This window comes from Rhinolophus ferrumequinum, chromosome 16 (genome assembly GCF_004115265.2).
Source record: "Rhinolophus ferrumequinum isolate MPI-CBG mRhiFer1 chromosome 16, mRhiFer1_v1.p, whole genome shotgun sequence".
In the NCBI taxonomy this organism is placed as follows: Eukaryota; Metazoa; Chordata; class Mammalia; order Chiroptera; family Rhinolophidae; genus Rhinolophus; species Rhinolophus ferrumequinum.
The window spans coordinates 22,398,090-22,419,415 of record NC_046299.1 but is presented as its reverse complement, the minus strand read 5'-3'; the positions used below and the strand labels follow the sequence as shown (position 1 = coordinate 22,419,415).

The 21,326-nt window shown below is 48.5% G+C and overlaps 1 protein-coding gene and 1 long non-coding RNA gene across 3 annotated transcripts in view; one reads left to right on the top strand and one right to left on the bottom strand.

Annotated features, from left to right (window-relative positions):
• The first annotated feature begins 6,391 nt into the window (after positions 1 to 6,391).
• On the top strand, positions 6,392 to 8,907 carry LOC117036057 (uncharacterized). The gene is made up of 3 exons (XR_004425314.1): positions 6,392 to 6,580; positions 6,720 to 6,888; positions 8,711 to 8,907. It is a non-coding gene; the product is annotated as an uncharacterized LOC117036057 (long non-coding RNA).
• A 646-nt stretch (positions 8,908 to 9,553) lies between these two features.
• Positions 9,554 to 21,326, bottom strand: part of ARL3 (ADP ribosylation factor like GTPase 3) — a 37,603-nt gene continuing 25,830 nt past the window's right edge. Inside the window, exon 6 of one of the 2 annotated variants that reach the window (XM_033130634.1) lies at positions 9,554 to 10,350. In XM_033130634.1, coding sequence (XP_032986525.1) covers positions 10,225 to 10,350 — 126 coding nt within the window. In that variant the 3' untranslated portion in view covers positions 9,554 to 10,224. Of the gene's footprint in view, positions 10,351 to 12,360; positions 12,640 to 21,326 lie in introns of those variants that run through there. The other variant, XM_033130635.1, reaches the window with a different exon arrangement.

Genomic DNA, 21,326 nt, shown 5'->3' with positions numbered 1-21,326 from the left:
CCTCTGGCACCCACAGGCACACCTTGTGCCTCACTCCTCCAACGACTCAGAGATACCGGCTCTCACACCCTCGACGGTGCCCTCCCGACTTCCTCGGAGAGGCGATCACTCCTCCCCTTTCCGGGAAGAGCTGGGTGTCGGGAGCGCATCTCCCCCACCCCACCGACGGGGGGCGGCGGTTCCTGTGGCCCAGATGTGCGGGGCCCGCGGGGAGGCACTCGCCGGGGGGTTTCCTGCGCCCGCCACCCCCGACGGCCCAAGCTCTTTCATGTCGCTGCCCTCCCCAGTCCCAGCCCCGAGCCGAGCAGCTGCGCTCCGCTCTCCGCCCCCAGCCTCTCTCCCAGCTGTCTTTGGGGTGGGGCTGGGCAGCTGGGGAACAGCTGCAAGGCGGGGTGGCGGGGTAGGGCGGGACTCTGGTGCCCCCTACAACAGCCGGAAACAGTCTCCTTGCCCAGGAGGGGGTGCAGGGGGCCAGGGGAGGACGAGGCCTGGAGGCTGGTCGGTCCCTCCGCCCCTCCTCCAGTGCATCTGGCCCGGCCAGCTGAGAGCATGGCAGACCCCAGATCAAAGCCCTCTCCGGGCTTCAAAGGGCACCCTGGCGGGTGGGGCAGCGGGGAAATCCCTGAGTAGCGACGCCGCTGAGTCAGCGAGCGTCCTAGGCCCCTCTCTCTCGAAGCAGAGACCCCGTGCTCTAACCTCACTTATGGGTTCTTCCAGGCCCTGTTCACACCCACCCACTCATACCCTATCATTGTCACCATGCCCTTTCTTCAGACACCTTCATTTTCTCCCATCCGAAGGTGGGGGAGAACCGATGAACACTTTCAGGACTAGACCTGGGCCCCTGGGAGATTCCCTACCCCACCTCTGCGTCCTGTAAATTCCAGCGTGGGGGGAGAAGGGAGGGTCCAGGACTCATCCTCCCCCAACCTAGCGCTCTGGGTCTACAAAGAAAGGGGGATGTTGACCTTACTGGGCCTGTGAGGTGAAGGGAAGTGAAAAATGATTCCTGGGTATCCCTGGACAGACCCCACCATATTTTCACCCCTCTTCTAAAGTGAAGGTCTCCCTGTGTGATTTTGGACAACTCTGACTTGGAGATACTTTAGAAACAGTGGTCTCTAACTAAATAAACTTTGGGTGGTGAACACACAATGGAATATACAGATGATATATTACAGAATTATACACTTGAAACTTATATAATATTATTAAGCAATGTCACCCCCAATAAATTTAATAAAATTTAAAACAAAGGAAATAGTGGTCTCTAGAACTTGGGATCCTGGTGCTAGTTCTAGAACCCTCTGAATCCTGTCTCTTCAAGTTAGCCCGGCAGGAATGAGTGAGGGCACTGTTGGATTGCTCCTTCCCTATGCAAAAGTGCTCGGGCAAGGGCCTGGGGTTCAGGGCTAAGATCCCAGGAACTTCACTGGAGGTTGAGGGGTATGGGAAACGGATCAGAACGTGGGGCAGAGGCAGTTAGGGCTGGGAGGCTCAGGGGGAGAGGTTAGAGACCTGGACTAGCAGGGGGCTGGTCTTAGGAACTTCAGCTTCTCTCTTTCTCCCCCCAACACGCTATCCTTTCCACCTGCACCCCGAAGGCTCTCTTCCCTCACAGGGCAGGATGTAGTCAACCTCTGCTTGACAGAGAACTTAACAACCTCAAGCCACTCCAGCCACAATGAAAGCTCTTATGAATAACCAATAGAAACCTGATGTATGGAGCTTTGGCCTCTACTATATTCTCCACTGTGTATAGGAATCACAGCCCTGAGTGAGGCAAGCCCTGTCCCTGGCATTTATGATGCAGGGACTGGCAATGGCCTTAACCCTGAGTTCTGCACTGGGAGTCGGAATGTTTCCTCCATGGGAGACCAGCTTTGTGAAATTGCTGTGTGGTTAATTCCTGTCAACTGCAGCAAACTGGGATATTTATTTCTCCTTGCACTAGATCTTCAATAATTGGGTATTTCTTAAGTGAGAACACATCTGCTCAGTGTCATAGGTTGTTATTTTTCATTATTTCCATTAAGGCAAGAAGAGGGGGATGTGTGGGGTGGTGTTCTCAACAGCTTGTAGGATGGAGGGTTAGAGGTGGCACAAGCAACATCTCAAAATTGCAGGTAAGAAGTGGAATGAGGGAGCAGGACTCCAAGAATTGAATGCTAAGGGTAGTGTGGACTTCTGGTCTACCTGGAAAAAAATGGCAGTGAGTCATTGGACATATGGATGTCCTGGCTGCCTGGTTGTGAATTCAGTGTTGTCATCAGACACTCTCCATGTTTGTGCCTGCTGCAGGGCACTGAGCAGGAAGGGGGCACGGATGCAAATGGGCAGCTTGTGACCTAACAGATAGAGACTTTCCAGCCACACCAAGGGGATATCCCCATTAGCTGCAGCTCCCCGGGTTCCACCCGTCAAAATCTCATGCTTAGAGGCAGTCCTCCAGCAGCCCATGTGGTTCCAGGCCCAGTGGCTCTTCTGATCCCTCTGCCTGGAGTGTCTACCTAGCCTCAGACTCTCGCCTCCTCTGTGCACCCCTCTCCACCCTCTCCAGGGTAGGTATGCGGAGTAATAAAACGACGTGTGTAAAGTGCCAGGTCTGGTGCTGGCATGGTCTGCTTTCAGGCATTGATAGCTATCACAGTGTTTATGTTCCTTTGGGCCAACCACACTTCCATGCACTTAACACTCTCGCTTGTTATCTTAACTAACTCTGGTTACAAACTGCATAGCTTACGTGTCCAACTAACCTGTGCATCCCTGGAGGACATGAAATATTAGTCATCTTTGATTTTTCAGAGCCTAGCACAGTGCCTGTTTCATTTATTCACTCATTCATTGAACCAATAATTACTGAGGTCCTTCTAAAGCTGGGCACTGTTCCAAAGTTGGGGTTACTGTAGTGAACAAAACAGACAAACTCTCTGCCCTCTTGGAGCTGATAATTTAGCGAGGAAGAGACAGATGACAAACAATAAATCAATAAATGTGAGTAGATGATAAGTACTATGAAGGAAAGATAAGCAGGGTGCGGGGGATAGGGCAAGTTAGGGGGGGAGAGGAAGCATGGCGATTTTGATATAGGGAGGTGGTCGGGGATGGGATTACTGAGGTGACACTGAGCAGAGACTCCAGAACATGAGGAGCTAAGGTCTGGGGCTATCTGGAGCAAGAATGTTCCAGGCAGAGGGAACAAGTGAAAAGCCCCGAGGCAGACGATGCTCATTTCAGGAATAGCAAGGGCGTGAGCGTGAGCGTGGGTGGAAAGAGTGAGTGAGGGGCAGGGCGGTGAGTAATGAGGTCAGAAAGGTGAGAGGGAGCAGGGCAGAACATGAGGCGTTGTGAGTGCTTCGCCTCTCTACTCAAGAGATATTTGCTAAGTGAATGCCAGATGCCTAGGCTGTCAGGGCTCTTGGAGTTTCATAGAAGAGCCCTGTGGGCTAGAGGGTACCAGGCCATCTTCCTGGGTAGATAGGACTTGAATCATGCCCTACAGGAGGCGTAAGGAACGCACAAAAGAGATGGGAGACACCCCAAGGGTGTCTCCCTTGGGGGAGGGAGGTGGCTCTGGGCACAGGCAGGGAAATAAAATTGTGGGGTTAGGTTGGGGGACAGTGAGGATAACTCATCTGAAGCTCAGGGTATGTGTGAGAGTCCATGATTGACAGGTCTATAAAAAAGGTTTGGGGTCGGATCAGAGGGGTCTTGAATGACAGGATAAAATATTTGGCTTTGAGTGTCCCAGAGCAGCAGGGCCTCTGAAGGCATATGCATGGGGGAACTGCGTTTCAGAACAAAGGAGGTGAGTAGCCAGGCAGTGGGAGACGAGGTGGACAGGTAGGAGGCAGCAGGAGTTCCAAGGGAGAGAGGAGGTAGGCATGCAGGGGCCAGCTGGCCCCAGCCCAAGGAGCAGGAAGGATTGTGGCAGGTCCCGCTGCTCAGGCCAAGGCATGGAAGCCCGGATCAGGACTTCTTCCCTGCCAGACAGCCATGGGCCCCGGAGTCAGCAGAAAAACCTGGCCCTGGGGAGGAGGCGGTGCAGAGCCAGAAGCTGCTGAGGGAGCGCTGGCAGCAAGATGCCATTGTACGTCCGCAATCAAGATACTTCAGAGGAAATCAAAAGCACCAACTGGGGAAATGATGTGTGCACTCTCTCTCTTTCTCTCTCAAACACACACACAAACTTCTGCCTCTAAAATGGGTCAAGTGAAGGCTGTGGGTGTGGGCTGGGGAGAGAGGGCTGGAAGGAGAGGAGGCCCCGGGGCTGGGAGCAGCCTGGGCGCTCATGCCCACTCACCCTCCTGGCATAGGGGATGGCAGCAGCTGCAGGGTGGGGTGGGACGTGAGGATAAATATACACCTCCCCATGCATATGGATAATGCACACAGCTGCCCTGCCTTCTTTGCGTTCATTAGGACCAACTGTTTCAGGAGCGCTGGCAGGCAGGCGGGAGGGGTTGATGTGCCCATTCACAGACTGGGGGTAGGGGGGCTGCCTACAGCTGTGCAGACACCTCCCTCTTGCTGGATTAGCATCCCAGCCCCTGAATGCCCCTTACTCCCTCTTTTTCTTCCTCCCAACTGGCTGCTCTGGCAGATCTGTTCTCCCATAAACCTTGCAAGTTCTCCCATAAACCTTGCCCCTCCTTGACTCAGGGGGGTCTCAGGGTGGGAAAGGGACCTGGGGAGTCGGCTGAATCCCCACAGGAGCTGGGGAAATTGAGGGGAGAGTTGGGCTGGATTGCATCCCCTGGCCCCAAAATGGGCTGTTGCTTCCCATCCAAAGCTCCTTATCCCTTTCTCTCCAAAAGCCATCTGTAGCATCCAGGCAGGACACGTGCTTTGGCCCTGTCCTCTGGAGGCTCCAGGGTGGCCCTATTCATATTCGAAAGTCTCCGATCAGATCTGTGCCCACAGACAGAATCCAAGGGCGTGGGGTGGTATGTCCAGCATGATTTTGTGTGATTCTGACCTCTTGGCAGCAGGAAGGCTGAGGAAGGGAGACTGGTGGGCTCCAACTCCCCAGAACAGGTCGTCCAGGTGGGCCTGAGGACTGGGGTGGGGTGGGGGAGTGTTGACAACCAGGCCAGGGGAGAGGTCTGCTTGGTGTAATAGGCAGGACCATCCAAAATGGCTATGCAGCTTTTGCCTTACACAAAGGCACACAGCTGAGGGGCCCTTAGCTAGGCTAGTGCCAAGCATTGTATCCTGGTGTGATGCATCCTTTCCCGTATGGACCAGCAGTGGATCAGGTGACGGGCTAATCTAGACTCAGGAACGTGCTTTCTGTTAACAAGGCAAAGCAAAAGACTCTGGGTGGCCATGGCTGTCTGTCTGCAGTTGGCCCTTTCTCTTTCCCCTCCAAGTGTCTAAGTGGGCTCTAAGATCTGCTGGCCTTTTTGCTGCGACTCTCCCTCTCCTCTAATTTGGCCAGGGCACTGGATAGGGGCTGCTGAGCCCTGGGTGAGGATGGAGGCAACTGATGCCAGGCCAGGGCCCCAAGGGCAACAGCTATCCCAGCCTGTTTCCTTTGTTATCAGGGTGGGGCCTGGAACCCCCTGCCCCCTCTGTTGGTGGCCTCCAGAGCAGCAGCCATCTCTGGGACTCTGAGGAAGGATCTTGTGGATCCTGAAGTGGGGGGTGGCACAGAAGGAGGAAGGCCTCTTGCCCACCTCCCTCTTTCCTGGAGCCCCACTCTCCCATTACTCCCAGCAGTTCATAGCCCTGCATTTAGTCAAGATGGAGTGCTAGAGGGGTGGCCAGATGGCTCAGTTGGTTAGAGCCTGAGCTCTGAACAACAGCATTGCCGGTTCGATTCCCACCTGGGCCAGTGAGCTGTGCCCTCCACAACTAGATTGAAGGACAACGACTTGGAGCTGAGGGGCCCTGGAGAAACACACTGTCCCCCAATACTCCCCAATAAAATTTATTTAAAAAAAAAATGATGGAGCGCTGGAGAAAAATGGGGCTTTTGAGTTGGCTGGAATCCCAGCCAAGCCATTTTCCTAGTTGTGACTTAACCTTTGAGAGCCTTGGTTTCCTTAATTGGGAAACAGGGATAGAAATGGTTATCTTGAAGGGGGCTAATCAAAAAAGGATCAAATCAGTAAATGACTAACAGGAGTAGAAGTTTGCTTAGCTAAATGGTAGTTCTGCCCACAACTCTTCTAGCTTTCAGCTTGAGGTATCCAAGCAAGTTCTCCCATAAACCTTGCCCCTCCTTGACTCAGCTTGCTGGCTGCAATTCTGTCATTAATATTTCATTTCTTTAGCAAAGACTTTTTGTCCCTGGGACACTGCTATTCACTCTGGGAAAAGAAATGTGGGGACAGAGTCCTAGAGAGCAGTTTCCAGGTTCTCGGCCTCACATGGAAAGGTGCTGGCTCGGGTAGTAGATGGCCATCAGCTTTAACCAGTTAGCCATTGGCCACTGGTATAACTGCCGTGGCTGAGCTAGCAAGTGTGGATTGCAGTTAGCAAGTGAGGCGGTTAGCAGAGAAGCAGTTGGTGGATTACGGACAGTGTGGCTCCTGCTTCCTGTGTCTCCAACCCAGCCACCAGCGAGACTATAGTGGTATGACTCCCTTATCTGTGGCTCCGTGGGTGTTCCTTTTTGACCTCACCATATCCTGCGTTCTAATGCGGGGAGCAGGAGCTGAGACCCCGCATGACACCCTGCATGACAAGAAACCTCTCTATATTTCTTTGTGCAGGATTCCTTAGCTCCTTTTCTGGACTTAGAAGCCTAAAGGGAAGAAGGTATCATGATATGAACTTGGGACCCAGCAGTCAAACAAGCCTGGATTCAAATCCTGACTGTCGAGTTCTTCCAGTGTCATCTTGAGCAAATGAGTCAAATTCTATGAGCCCTATCCACAAACTGTGAGTAATAATACCTACAGTTAATAATGTTGGGAGGATTAAACATGATAACTGTGAAAATACCTGCTACAGGTGGATGCCCCCTTAACAATTTGCTCTGGTCTGATCCTGTGGGGTTGGCCATATTTCCACACGCCATGTGTGTGGCTGGTTCTGGACACAGACACACACACACACACACACACACACACACACACACTCACACACAGTGCTGGACCAGCAGATTCGCTGCAGGGAGTGGGAGCTCTCTTTCCCTCCTCCCCGCCCAGCTCTTGGTGCTGAAGCTTCTCTGTGCTCTGCAATGTTGGAAAAGGAAATTACTGAACAGATTGCAATTAAGGGGGGAGAGGCAGGAGAGAGAGACAGAGGCCCTAAAATGCAGCTTGACTGAGCGCTAAACTGTGTTTTTGCCCGGAGCCAATCAGGAGCCTCTGACAAGAGCCTGTTCCCACTTACAAATCTAATTGCAGAAGGTGTGGCTGGGGTGGCCCTGGGAGCCCCGTAGAGGAGGGGGTTGCCAGCACCTGTGGGAAGGCTGCTGGCTGCTTGCTTATTGCCTGGAAAGTTAGAGAGCCACATGGGAGAAGAGGTGGGAGCACAGAGGTCTTGGGGGTCTGGGAAGGCCTGGACTCTAGAATTTCTGTCAGTTATTATAATGTTTTAGCACCTACTATGCACTGGACATCCATACCTTCATCTAATCCTCTGGAGAATGAGGTATATGACAGTTACCTCATTTTACAGATAAGAAACTGAGGCACAGAGTGTCCCTACTACCCTTACTATACCTAGCTATTGTCCTAGGTCTAGGTACTTTATTTACATTATATCTCTTTTCAATCTCCCTACCACTTTAGTCCCATTCCACAGATGAAGAGGAGAGACTCCAAGAGAGTAACCAACTTGCCCAAGATCACAGAGCTGATTTATAGATGAGCAAGGATCGAACCCTCAGTCTCTCTGACTCCAGAAAGCACACTTTTTTTTATTATTTTTTAAGGAGGGCACAGCTCACAGTGGCCCATGCGGGGATCGAACTGGCAACCTTGGTGTTATTAGCACCATGCTCTAACCAATGAGCTAACGTGCCACCCCCAAGAGCACACTTTTTAAATTGTACCACACTGTCCCTTTATTGAGCCGGGTGTTCTGGGTAGAGTTGCCAGATTTAGCAAAAACAGCAAAAACGAAAAACTGGGATGGCCAGTTAAACTTGAATTTCAGATAAACAATGACTTTTTTTTTTTTAGAGTCTTATAAGTATGTCCCAGGGGTGGCCGGTTAGCTCAGTTAGTTACAGCGTGGTTCTAATAACACCAAGGTTGCCAGTTCGATCCCCGCATAGGCCACTGTGAGCTGTGCCCTCCTTAAAAACTAAAAAGTAAAATAAAGATCTGTGTTTAAAAAGAAAAATAAAAGGTCCGGACTGATGACTCAGATGGTTGGAGCCCCATGTTCCTAATGCCACTGAGATCGCCGGTTCAATTCCCACATGGGCCAGGGAGCTGTGTCCTACACAACTAGACTGAGAAACAATGACTTGAACCGGAGCGGAGTGGGGGGAGGTGTAAAAAGAGGGGGGGAAAAAAAAGTATGTCCCAAATATTGCTCATGGCAGCACACAGTACGTAGCCCACGGCAGCACACAGCAGCCCAATAAACTTTAATTAAAAAAAAAATGATCTCTCATTAAATGTAAGAAAAAAAAATGATTCTTTGTAATATCTGAAATACAAGTTTAACTGAATGTCCTGCCATTTTTCTGGCAACACTAGACCTTTTCTCTCCTGCTGCCTCAAGCTCCCCTCTGTTCTGCCAACAGTTTGCCTTTAAAGGTAGGTCCTTGGGGCCAGTGGTGCTGGTGTGTCCCCAGATGGCTGAAGTGAGGCTGCAGGAGGGGGAGATAAGCTCTGTGTTCCAGAGGACGGAGCCCTGGACCCGTGCCCACCCTGCTACTTACTGTGTGACTTTCGGCAAGTTTATTCCTCTATCTGAACCCTCTGTAAAAGGAAGGCCCAGTATCAGCTACTAAGTAATTGTAAGTATCCTTGTCAACTCTAATTTTCCTACTGTCTTCTCCCATTTTCCTGTCTGTGCAAAGGATGGTACAAAATCTCTCTTGTGCTGCTGTGAGAACACAGGACATCCAACACCTGGGATAGAGAACCCAGGGGAGCAGTGCTGGTCAGAAGAGACTTAGGGTGTGGGCTTGGAAGGCTAGAGGCTCAGACTGCTGGGAAATGGGCTGTTACTGTCTTTGTCCCCCAATGTGCAGTTTGCTGTAGCTTTCAGACCTAGGTTCCAGGCCCCTCCTTCACTAATGTCTCTGTGATCTTGGGCAAAATCCTTAACCCAGGGAAGGGCCTCAGTTTCCTCTACTGTAAAGTGGGACTAATGCTGCCCCATGACTAAAGGTTATTTTTATTTTTGTTATTGTTGGTGTCAGTACTATATCCTTCTGATAAAAAGCACCTTGAGGAATGCTAATCCCTGAAAGGATGAACAGATTTCAGGCCCTTTCTGAGCTTCAGCAAAGAACACAACACATTCCAGGCTGCCTTATTTCAGCTAAATTTTATTTGTCGGATTTTTGACAGACATCTAAATTATACACTGAATTTTCCACATGACCAAATACCACGTCCCTTCCTTTGATTATCATTTTCAAAAGGGACTATAAAAAAAAGAGCCTTTCGATGGATCAGACTGAACCCTGAAACCACATGAAGTGCAGAGCTAAAAATAAAAGGAAGTAAGAACTAGCCTCGGAGAAGGAAAGAGAAATCAAAGCAAACTCTGATGGGAATCAAGGGACGAGTCCTGGTGAGGGTGACATGGTGTCACCCTCCAGGTCAGGCCGGATTAGTAGCAACCGACAGTACGGGTGGGGCACAGAGTGGCACAAAAATAGCCACTGCTTTTAGCCCAGAGGGGAATAAAGAAATTTGTCAAAAGCCAGGAGAGAGAGAAGTGGAGATGGAGGGAGAGAGGGGGCAGCACTGTGTCCTTACAGCAGTTTCAGGAGCTGTGGACTTCTTTCACCACCGCACGTTTCCACCCGCCGGCACAATCGCTGACTTTCAGCTGTGCGCCGACATGTTCCCCAGCTCAGCCCACATCAATGACACCCTTGTTTCCATAGTAACCGCGGGAGAGTGAAGGGGAAAGGGTGTGCTGCACTGGGCGCGGGGATCCAGCCAGAAGGAGTCAGCGCAGGGCAGGTCGGCAGGAGAGGAGGGAAGGAGTTTTTCCCACCACTGGTTTGAGCACACATCCTGGGGCCCCGGGGCCCTCTGGCGCCCCAGCCCTCCCCCTCCCCACTTCCCCCGACGACATTCAGATGCAGTCGTACACAGAGCAAGTCTTACCAAGACTCACTGGGGATGGGCGGATGGGAAACCCAGTATCCCCTTTCTTCAAATTCTGTCTTCTGGTCATGGCCACAGGGGGCCGGGGATGGGGCTGGGGAGAGGAAAAGGGACTTTAGAAGCATTTTGTTTTTACAAATGGGAGCTTTCAAAGTCTGCATTTTTCCGGTTTCTCTCTTCTACCCCATGAGCCCCCGGGGAGGGTTCAGTAGGACTCAAAGGGAAGATGAAAGCTTGTGACATCCACCATGTCACTGTGTCTTTAGCTGAAAAGCAAATCTGAACATTGACAGCGGCTGTTATCAGAGAAGGGCTACTCTGCCTGCTGGCCCCGGCCTTGAGGGTTCCTTCAAACAGTTCCTGAAGTTGGTGGTAAAAGAACAAAAATACTTTACAGACCTTCCACAGCCAGAGTTAAAGTTCCATATCTCATTGTTCCAAAACTACAGACCCCAAAGCAGGCATTCTGCCCCTCAGCTTGCATCCCTGGTGCACTATTTTGGGGGAAAACTCATTTTCAAGTGCTAGAGCCACATTTCCAGCCTGACAGAAGGGGAGTTTGGTTCCTTATAATTCTGTTTGCTCTGTTCAAAGCGAGAGAGGTGCTTGTGTGAGGCAGAGAAGCCAGAGGAGGTGGTGGCAGGGAGCCCCAGCTAGTTCAGTGGTTTTAAAAAAAACTTCACCTTCTTTTGTTGTGCAAGTCCTTACAGGTCCATCCACAACAGCCCCCAGGGCACCTTTTCATGACTGGCATTGTTAATGACTTTCACCCCAGACCACCTTTGAAACTGGACATGCTTCAGCCTCACCTGTACAACTTTGTCCAGAAAAGCTGGGCACTGAGGGCCAGGGGCTGGAGTGGCCCCTCTGGTCTGCCCAGATGACTTGGTGGGTTTGGGAAGGGTCACCTCTCAGAAAGAGAAGGCAGCTGGCCTCCTGGGACCCACCAGCCACTGGACAGCCTCTTATCCATTCTCTGAAAACCCCTGAACTCAGGCACCAGATCAGAGTTCAATTCAAGAGCCGGGTGATGCCCTGGTCCGCTTTCCCATGTTTGAAGCTGGGGATTTCTGAAGGCTCAGGGAAACAAGTTCTTTTTGAAAGAAGAGGCAGGTGAAGTCTCCTGCCAGTCCTCTCCAATCAATCGACAGAGGACACGTTTTTGCTGGAGAGAGGCAGGGGAGAGGGGCAGCTGGGGTGACTCTGGCTTCCCTGGGCATGGCTCCTGCAATCACACACGTTCTTCCCTGCAGCAAACCCTCTCCCACCCAGGAGCATGCCACACCACCAAGTTTCCAGCACTGTAAAAATTGATCTCCTCTAAAAATCGATCTGCCTGCCTTTTTCTCAGTGGAGCAGGTTCGTGGTAAAGCGGCATTTATTTTTAAAATCTGATAGCAGCGGCCTATTGTGATCATTTAAACACAGAATTCTTTGAGCTTTAGAAATCCCTTCTATAGGACGGCTGTGGAGAAGCCAGCTAATCTCAGAGTCGACTGCTCCCTGCTCCACTGAACTGGAGAAAGCCTGTTTACGCTAGCCTGAGCCCTCAATGTGAGGGCTTTCTAAGGACCTTGTAATTTTTCTGGAATTAAACCTCCCACCTCTCCGTACATTCCAGATGTCATTACAGTCAAAAGTCATAAGAATTTGTTTCCCTGTGTGGCTGGCTGGGGGGTTGGGGATGGGGTATGTTTCTGTGGTGACTTGTTTGCAAGAAAGGATTTTTTTTTTCCTTTCCAAAGGGTGAGGATTACAGTCTCCTACCTGCATGACAAGATGGTTTAATCATCTGCCCTTCCTCCCCGTCCCCCCAGCAGTTTCCCTCAGGACAGAATGCAGCTCTGGCTCAGTTGGGGATGTGATGGTGAAAACCACTGACCACCAGCAAACACTATCTATGCTTTCAAAACCATGGGGAGAATGTAAGGGACAGGTCAGTAAATAAATTAACGCAGCATAAGCTGCTTCTTCCTCTTTTCTTTTTCTTTTAGGGAGAAAAAAAAAGCCCACTGGAATTGTCGGAATTGCAATGCAATCTCTTGCTCATTTAAAAGATCTCATTTTCTAATCATGTGCTTTGAGACATTTAATACTATTTCAATTATGCAGAGGAAATAATATAATTCCTTTATTTGAAAAATGATACTGAACCTCAGAGATCAGTTAAATCTACTGCTGGAATGGGGATTCTTTTTAAACTGTGTTGTTCCCTCTCTTCAAACAGCTGTAGCTGTACACAGATGGAAAAACATTTGGTCAGAAAGCAGCAAATTAGTGTTTTTCAGGACAGAATTCAGCTCCTGCAGCTCCTGCATCTCCATTCGTCTAGATTTTATTTCTTCTTTGCAATGACATTTTTGCAGACCCAGTTCATGCCGTCCTTCGAGGGAAAGGGGCAGAGAAAGGCAGTGTTAGTTGTAAGAAAGGCACCACACACTCAAGCCCAGGAGGGGGGAAGTGAAGGTTCTGGGTCCTCCCTCCCCAACCACCAGCTCCAGGGAATTTCCTTGCCCCAGGGGCCCACCTGGGTCACCAGGGACAGTGACCTCCTAGGGAGGAGGAGGGAGGCCTCTGAGAGCACCAGAGGGAGACGGGAGGGGGAGTGCCCAATGTCTGAACTTGAGATGGGTCCTCAGGAACTCCCTCTGAAAAAATAAACACATCTGCCTGGATCCAAGGCCTGATTGAGGAGCTATCAGGAAAGATTCCAGCCATTTTTGGCTTTTTCTAAAAGCTGACCTTTGCTAGGGCATTAAATTCAATAAGCCACCCTTCTGGTGCCCCCGGTGTGTTTACAGTGTGGCAGTGTACACTTGGGTTAAATTAAATTTCTTTTTGGAAAAACAAACCAACTGCAGTGTGTGTTACTAGACACACACTGGGGCAATGTGCATTTATTTCTCTTCGTGCAGCACTACAGACAGGTTTAAAAGGGCCTGGCCTGATTCTTTAAGCACTACCAAGCCGAGGGAGTGGGGAGAAGGTTCCCTTAAAGGCACAGTGACCTTCAGTGTCCTTTCTCAGAAGGCTGGAGAGGGACAATGTCTACAGTCACCTGGCAGGTGGCATGATTTCTCCTGGATGCCAGGCCTGCCAGAGATGACCTCCTTTTACACCCCCTTTGCAGCCACCCCTGAATGCTCTCTCTTTCTCCAGTCTCTCCGACCTTCAAGGGTGTGTGGAGTTCCCTCAGGAGCCCTGAACAAAATCAAAGGAGGCTCCTGCAAGAAATCCCTTTCCCCGGCATCTGTAACACATGCTCGCTGAGGTTCCAGTCACATTTGCACATCTCAGGTCATACATGACACGCAGAGCCCCGCATTTCCTGTGACTACAGAGCTAGTTGTTGAACCTGAACAGCTGAGCCAGCTTCAAGTAATAAATATCAGCTGACACCCTTGGCCATTTGGAGCATTAATCCCATAAACAATACATCACAGCAAAACAACCAGCAGGCACCCTATCTCCTGGCTAATCTGAGCATAACCTGAATTTACAGTGATTAAAACTCCGCCAGTTGCCATCAGAGCACTTGGGCAGGAGAACCAGATAATCTGATGACTGTCCCAGAGCAGACCTGAGGGTATTTGCCAAGATGAGGCTGGCCATGGCGGAAGGCCCAAAGGTGGACAGCACCTGGCAGCAGTGGGGACAAGGGGTAGGAATGCCGAGGTGGGAGAAAAGTGGCTTCCAAATGCATCTCCAATTACAACTGGGTCAGCTACTTACTTGAAAAGCTGAGGCCAATTTTAAGACCATTTTATGAAAAGGATTAATTTAAAAAGAAGCATGTTTAATTTTAGTAGCTAATTGGTTTCCAGGAAAAAAAATGATCACCTGCCAGGAGACAAAAAAAGATTTTACAAATAAAAGAGGGATGAATAAGATAACCATCTTCTCTTTGCTTCGAAGCTGAATAGCTCAGCACTTACATAGCACTTTCCATCTTCAGGAACCCGCACAAATACTATCAAAGGTGCACACCTCAATATTTTCTCCTCTGTAGAGATGTGCAATATTTTATCAAATCATCTTCTCAGAGAAATCAAGAACTATATGAATACTGTTTATCCCCCTTGTTTTATGGCTGATTATGGGGGTGGGGGGTGGGGTTCTTTTATTATACGTAACTGAACATGAATGCAGTCCGAAGAGATAGGAAAAATATTTACTCAGCTGCAGGAACCCGAAGCAGAATGTGGAGGGTGAGGGGCAGCTTTCTCCTGAGTATCTGTTATGGAGGCAGAGGGGATTTCAATGGGGGAGGCCTGCTGAGGGGCAGTGTCCTCCAGATGTCTGTGAGAGCCTGCGGTGACAAAGCCCTTCCAGCCAGTCCTGCCAACAGAGGGCGCTTGGAGGTCAGTACCCACCAGTTGACCTACTGGCCCATGGGCCTCTGCAGCTGCCTCCAGCAACCTGAGGGAGTGTGGGAAGCTCAGGGAGAATTAATAGGGGTCGAGTCCTGTGGCTGCTCTGGTTCGAGGAGGCCGCCCTGATCTGAAGTGTTTGGGACTTGTACTTTTCCTGTTATTACCTAGGGGAGAACCTAAGCTAGAGGCGGCGGTGGGGAGGCTGTGGGGAAGGCTGTAGTCAACGGGGATAATACCTCTTCAATCAAATCAGGGACAAGCTGTGCCAAGTTGCCCACTGGAAAGGAAAGATATTGGTGTCCAAGACCCCTGAAGGGAGAGTCCATGTCAGACTGGCTTGAGGCTGTGTTTATAGAGCCTAGCATGGTGTCTGGCCTACAGCAGACACTTAATTTATATATTTTAAAGTAATCCTTGAAACAACCCTGTGGAGTAGGTACTATATAATTTCCATGTTACAGATGAGGAAATGGGGGCACAAAAGTGTGGTAGAGGGAGGCTGTGAACCCAGGCAATCTAGCTCCAGCACCCATGCTCTTTAACCATTCACCAGTTCTCAATGAATGTGAGCAAGTGTGGGAGGGAGGAGCTCGGCCTCAAGCTTAAAGAGAAGCTGGGAATCACCCTGAAGTTGGGAAAGAATGCAATTCCAGGTGTTTCTTATGACTTCCAGCTGACTATAGGGGCATGAGACCAGGGTAGCCCCAGGCCAACCACCCGGAATAGCTTGGCTGCAACTCTGAAGGTATTAGAGGCTGTTTTTGGCCACTCAACTCTCAAGATTCCTGGGCTGCCAGGTATCTCTGCATGTAGAAGCCGATCCTAACATATTAACTCTCGGCCAAGACCACCGCCTCCAGTGGAAACTCTACATTTAGAGATAACATCATAGCAAGAGGTGGACCCTCTGCTTCTCATGCTTAAATTAGTGTGCCTCATCACTTGCCTTAATTTGGCAAGGTGTTGTGTTTTTAAAAGACGATTGAGAAAAGGTGATTGGTTACTTGAAGTAGGTTACTGCTCTGCCTCCAAAGAAGGAAATGAACTCATAGGTTTGTTTAATGGTTGAACCTTTATTGTTAAAAAACTGGTTTGACCAAATTTTGCACATTTGCTCTTCGTCATGGGGATGACAATCTTATGGTGAGTAGGACTCCCCTTTCTTCCTCTACCACACCTCCCCCTAACCGACCTTGCTGAAACTGAATTTAAACTGATTAGCTTTAATTCAATAATAGACTAAAGAGACACACTGAACCTCAAACACTGAGCTTTGTTTGGCCTCATGGAGGCCAAATTTTACCATTTCATGATCTTATTTTACCAGGTCATGATATTATTTCATGCCAAGTTTTACCATGCCAAATTTTACCAGGTCACGATATTATTCCCTGCTATAACAACTGGGAAAAATATAAGGCTGCCCCCTCATAGGGGTGGAAACCTACTCATCACAGATCTCAATGGTTCAGGATTAAAAAGCGCAATACCCCTTTCTATGGGAAGAGGTGTTTCTGACTGCACTGCTCCTTTAATTTGATCACTCGATAATGCATCCATCACTGCTCGATGGTTGGAGGGAAGCAGTAGCAGCCATGGCTGAGCAGGCCTGGTTTTTAACGCCATGAGGACTGCACGTCACATCAGTAATTGCTTTAAGACCAAGGAGGAGCTGAGACGCTTGCTGAGCAGTGCAGCCTATCCCATTGTGCCATGGGGCTCCCACGGTCAAGGAGCAGCTGGATGCAGAATACAAAAAATGCTGCTTGCTATTAATATTTTTTTCTGGTGACAAAGGGCACTGCACCAGAGAGGTAGCAAAATCAAATGTCCCGAGCTTGCTTTCTTAGTCTATAGAGAGGTTTGAAAATTTAAAAATAAACCTGAGGTCTGACTTGCAGCTAAGCAGTTCCGTGTACACTTGGAGTCAAAAATAACTGATGCCAGGCCTAGAAAGAAGTGGTAAATGTCATTTTTAAAAATACTGAAATTCTGTTGGTATATTAAGGGAAAAGTCCCCTAGACCAAGGAAAAAGGAACAAAAACAAGAAACCGGGCTAGCAAATGGTGAGTGTTTTCATCTATCTGCAAGGCACTTTGTAGTGCAGCGCACGTATCAGGGCTCCAACTGCTAGCGGTCCTTTCTATGGAGGTGAGACTACTGTGCGCCAGACCATTGCTCCTGTTTAGAGAAGGAAGACGGGAGTGTGGGAGAGATGTGAAAAGAAAAGGTGAGCATGAGGTGGGGGCATGGAGAGCAATACCCAGAACTTTCTGCTAGTTCAAAGCTATTGGTGTAGGCAGGTCTCTGTTACGACTGAGGCTAGAGACCAGGTTGAAACTGCTGATCTCTGCACTGAGAGGAAATTCTATTCTAGTCCAATTTTAATTACACACACACACACACACACACACGCATACGCATACGCATGCACGCACGCGCGGTTTTAGAGATAAAATGTCGTCAAACACCTGACACTACAACAGCAAAGGACAACTGTGGTGTGGGGTTCAAATTCAAGTCCGTAGCTGGAAGAGGGGTTGATTTTTCTCTACCTTTCTCTGGCTCTAAAGCAGAGCATTTGTTCATTATTTTTTAGACACCCAAGGGAAAGAGAAGAAAGTCCCAGGGCTGAATGTTATTCAAGAGGAGAGGCCCTGGCAATCGTGGCCCAGCTGCCAGGGAGCAGGGGGAGGCAGCCTCCATATCTGTAAGGGGCTGCAGGGTGTCCCTCCCAGCCATTTTTCAGATTCTCCTCTTTCTGCCTTCAACCACATGACATGACTGGGTCTCTGCTGATCACTCCTCTGGACTCTGCACCTCGCGGCAGGACAAGGTTTCGGAGACTGATGCTCTCCTTCAGCTTCCAGTGCCCTTTACCTATGCTCTGCTCTTGACAGTTTCCCATGAAAACCTGCTTTAATTACATGATGGGCTGGCCTCCTCGTCACCATCAATCAAGCAAAGAAAGACCTGTTCCAAACTCCCTTGAAGCCCTCAAAAGTCAATTTCCACACCCAGAACAGGGGCTGTTGAACAACATATGGGATTGCCTGTCCTTGTAAAGACTGCACATACTTGCCTTCAGAACATCAGGTAGAACAAGAACCTGAGACCATCCCAGGAATGACTGTCTTCCATAACCTCAAATCGTGTATTTAAGCCACTCAGCTAAGAAGTGATATACCTGTCCTGCTCGGTTAGTCCAGAAGCTGTAGCTCACCATTTAGCGAATCTGTGGCTAGTCCCTGGGCTCACCCACTTGACGGTGTTATTTATCAGTCTAAGAAGGGTCTCTCAAACATTCTGATTAAACACATACACACAAATACAATATAAATAGAGACACTATCTTTAAATACCTGAAACTGTAACAGAAATTTCAGGTCTTTTTTTTTTTTTTAACCGTTATACATTGTATTCTTTCAGGGTCATTAGAGGTATGGTGCCAGATGTTATGTGACCCATTTAATGTCTGATCATTTTGGTAGCTTTGCCCATTATTGACCAGCTTTCCGGGGGGCAGTGAGTGGGAGGGTGGAGTGGGAGGATGAAATAAGAATTTAGGGGCCGGCCCAGTGGCTCAGGCAGTTGGAGCTCCATGCTCCTAACTCCGAAGGCTGCCAGTTCGATTCCCACATGGGCCAGTGGGCTCTCAACCACAAGGTTGCCAGTTCAATTCCTCAAGTCCCGCAAGGGATGGTGGGCTCCGCCCCCTGCAACTAAGATTGAACACAGCATCTTGAGCTGAGCTGCCGCTAAGCTCCCGGATGGCTCAGTTGGTTGGAGTGTGTCCTCTCAACCACAAGGTTGCCGGTTCGACTCCCGCAAGGGATGGTGGGCTCCGCCCCCTGCAACTAAGATTGAACACAGCATCTTGAGCTGAGCTGCCGCTAAGCTCCCGGATGGCTCAGTTGGTTGGAGTGTGTCCTCTCAACCACAAGGTTGCCGGTTCGACTCCCGCAAGGGATGGTGGGCTACGCCCCCTGAAACTAGCAAGGGCAACTGGACCTGGAGCTGAACGGCGCCCTCCACAACTAAGATTGAAAGGACAACAACTTGACTTGGAAAATAGGCCTGGAAGTACACACTGTTCCCCAATAAAGTCCTGTTCCCCTTCCCCAATAAAATCTTTAAAAAAAAAAAAAAAAAAAAAAAAAAGAATTTAGGGAATTTTAGTAATCATTACACAGTATCCATGTCTGAAAGCGATCTTAAGGACATTTTTCTAGTGAAGTCTTTCATTTTTAGGAATACTTAAAACTTTAATTAATAAGAATTATTAAAGGCCTGCACTTGAACTAAGCGATGCAGGAAAAGAATTCCACTTTTTTATGTGACGCTTTTTAAAGTGAAAACTAAGACACTGGCTGAGTGGGAAAGAGCTTACTTAGGTCAGAAGCATTACCTGACGGAGGGACACGGTCCACGAGTGCCTCACAATGAAGTGTTTCTACAGAAAACTCCACGACCTTTCTCCAGTCCCCAAAGGTTACCATTAAAGGACAATAGACAGCAGATTCCCTTCTTAATTAACATTTTTATTAAATAACTCATTTCAAATAATGGTTAAATTCTCTAAATTTATATCATTCTATTAACCATAATCTAATCTCATTAACCTTGAAATCCCAGTCTTAACTACCCAATTCTATACACTATGGTACTATCTACTAAACTAATTAAGTGACCTTCAAACTATTTCTCCTCCATATAAAATCATTGTTTCTTTCTTTTTTTTTCTTTTCACAGTTCTTTGTTAGGTCTCTCTTCATATCATTTCCTGTAAATCTGGTTCCTGAAGTCCCTGATCTGAGAAGAACTTAATCTTAACAAAAACCGAACCATATATGATTATCTTGCTTGATTTAAACTGGTAGATTTTACAGCCCTCCCCCACTTTCTATCAGATAGCTCACTGCCTCTTTTTTGACCTAAAGATCCTGTGACTTAAATGGAACTCCACTCCTATGGTGGTTACACAACCGGGAACAGAGAGCTCTATCCTTGTAACCTCTACCTGACAGGGCCTGTGGGGCGGGGCTGGGAAGACAATGAATGACTAGAGTTTCCTCCCTGTCTCCAGGCTCCTCTGAAGAAGTACCCTTGACTTGAATGTCACTACTCTAAATACTGATTCTAGATAACTTTGGTCCCTCCCTTTTATATCCCAAAGGCTGGCTGAAGAAACAAGAACCTCACTGTTAATTTTGGCTTTGCTGTTTCTTCCTTTCAACATTCTGGCCAAGTGAAAAAAGATGATGGAGCCATCGATTCCCACTTTAGGTAGGCACACAAAATGTGTTTATTTTCTTTAGTCCCACCTTTATAGCCCCCAATCTCAAGACGTCCTCTACTCTCTATATTTGTGTCCTACTACTTTGAGAGAGGCAGAGTCCTCTTGCTGAAGTGGTTTGTACAAATCCTCACAAAAATAACCTTCGACCTCATGAAGACCATCTTATGCACAATCGAGGTTAATGCCTTAGGCAAAACTTGATATATATATTTTTTAAAGTGAGAAGCTAAATAAAATGATCAGAGTTTACCAATTCAAAAACATCCTGGGTTGTAGTATACTTGTTGGATCAGCCTAAATTAAGCTGAAAAAAATGCAGTTAACTTGAAACCTGATAGATCTATAATCACATGTGATTATAATTTTATACAGGAGACTCAAGAAGAACTATTAATGGTGGTTAGTTCTTTTGTTCAGTAGGATTAGGGGAGAGGAAAGAACTTTTCAGTTTTAAATTTTACATACTTTTATATGATTAACAATGAGAATATATTATTTTTATACCCAGAGTCTAGGAAGGAAGGAAATAAGACTTAACACCTAACCCCCTCCCTAAACCTAAACCTCACAGAGACCCACAGCAGGGCCCCAGCAACCATTGTGGGGACATAGCTGAGGTAATCTCTGGCTATTTGAGAGCCCCCACTACACACGCGTACGAGGAGCTTTGGAGGGTGCAGGTATTGAGGAGTCTGGGGACGGGGTGCTTGTCTTGTGCTGACCGGTCTGCTCTCAGATATAGAGGCCAAGGCACAGAAGCAGGCCCTGGTTGGTAACGAAAAGAAAAAGAAAAACAAACAAACAAACAAACAAGCAGCAAACAGATGGAACAAGGGAGATAATTCTAGCATGTGATTATTTGCTTGAACTAAAAGCAGTCAGGCAGTTTTAAGAGTGTCAAATGTCTTAGGAGAGAGGGAAGAAGAATAGAAGGGAAATGGAAGGAGGCTGCAGGACAATGACTGAGAATCAAATTGTAGGCTCGTACCTCAACACACCAAACTCAGAGAAAAGCAACTGGTCATGCTGTGAGAGACACATGCCGTACGGCAATGAGGGGAAACACCATTTCTTTAGATGTTGTTAACCCCCCATAGCATCCTAGAGCAGTGGTGTCCAATTCTCACAGCATGGTGTCATTTCCCTGGCAGGTCCACCAGATGTCTGAAGTGAGGCTCGTGGAGCATGCTGGGGGCTTTGGAATAAAGTAGTCCTAGAGGTCTGACTTCAAGTGTCACCTGGTTTGAGGCTGCTTGGTAGGAAGCATCAGGGCTGATACTGTTTGTCATTCTTTGAGGATATAGCCTCTCAGGTGTCTGGGATACAACTGTTTTCTGCCTTAAATTAATATTAAATGAGGGGGAACCTGCTCTCCCGATACACAGTTCCTCAGTATA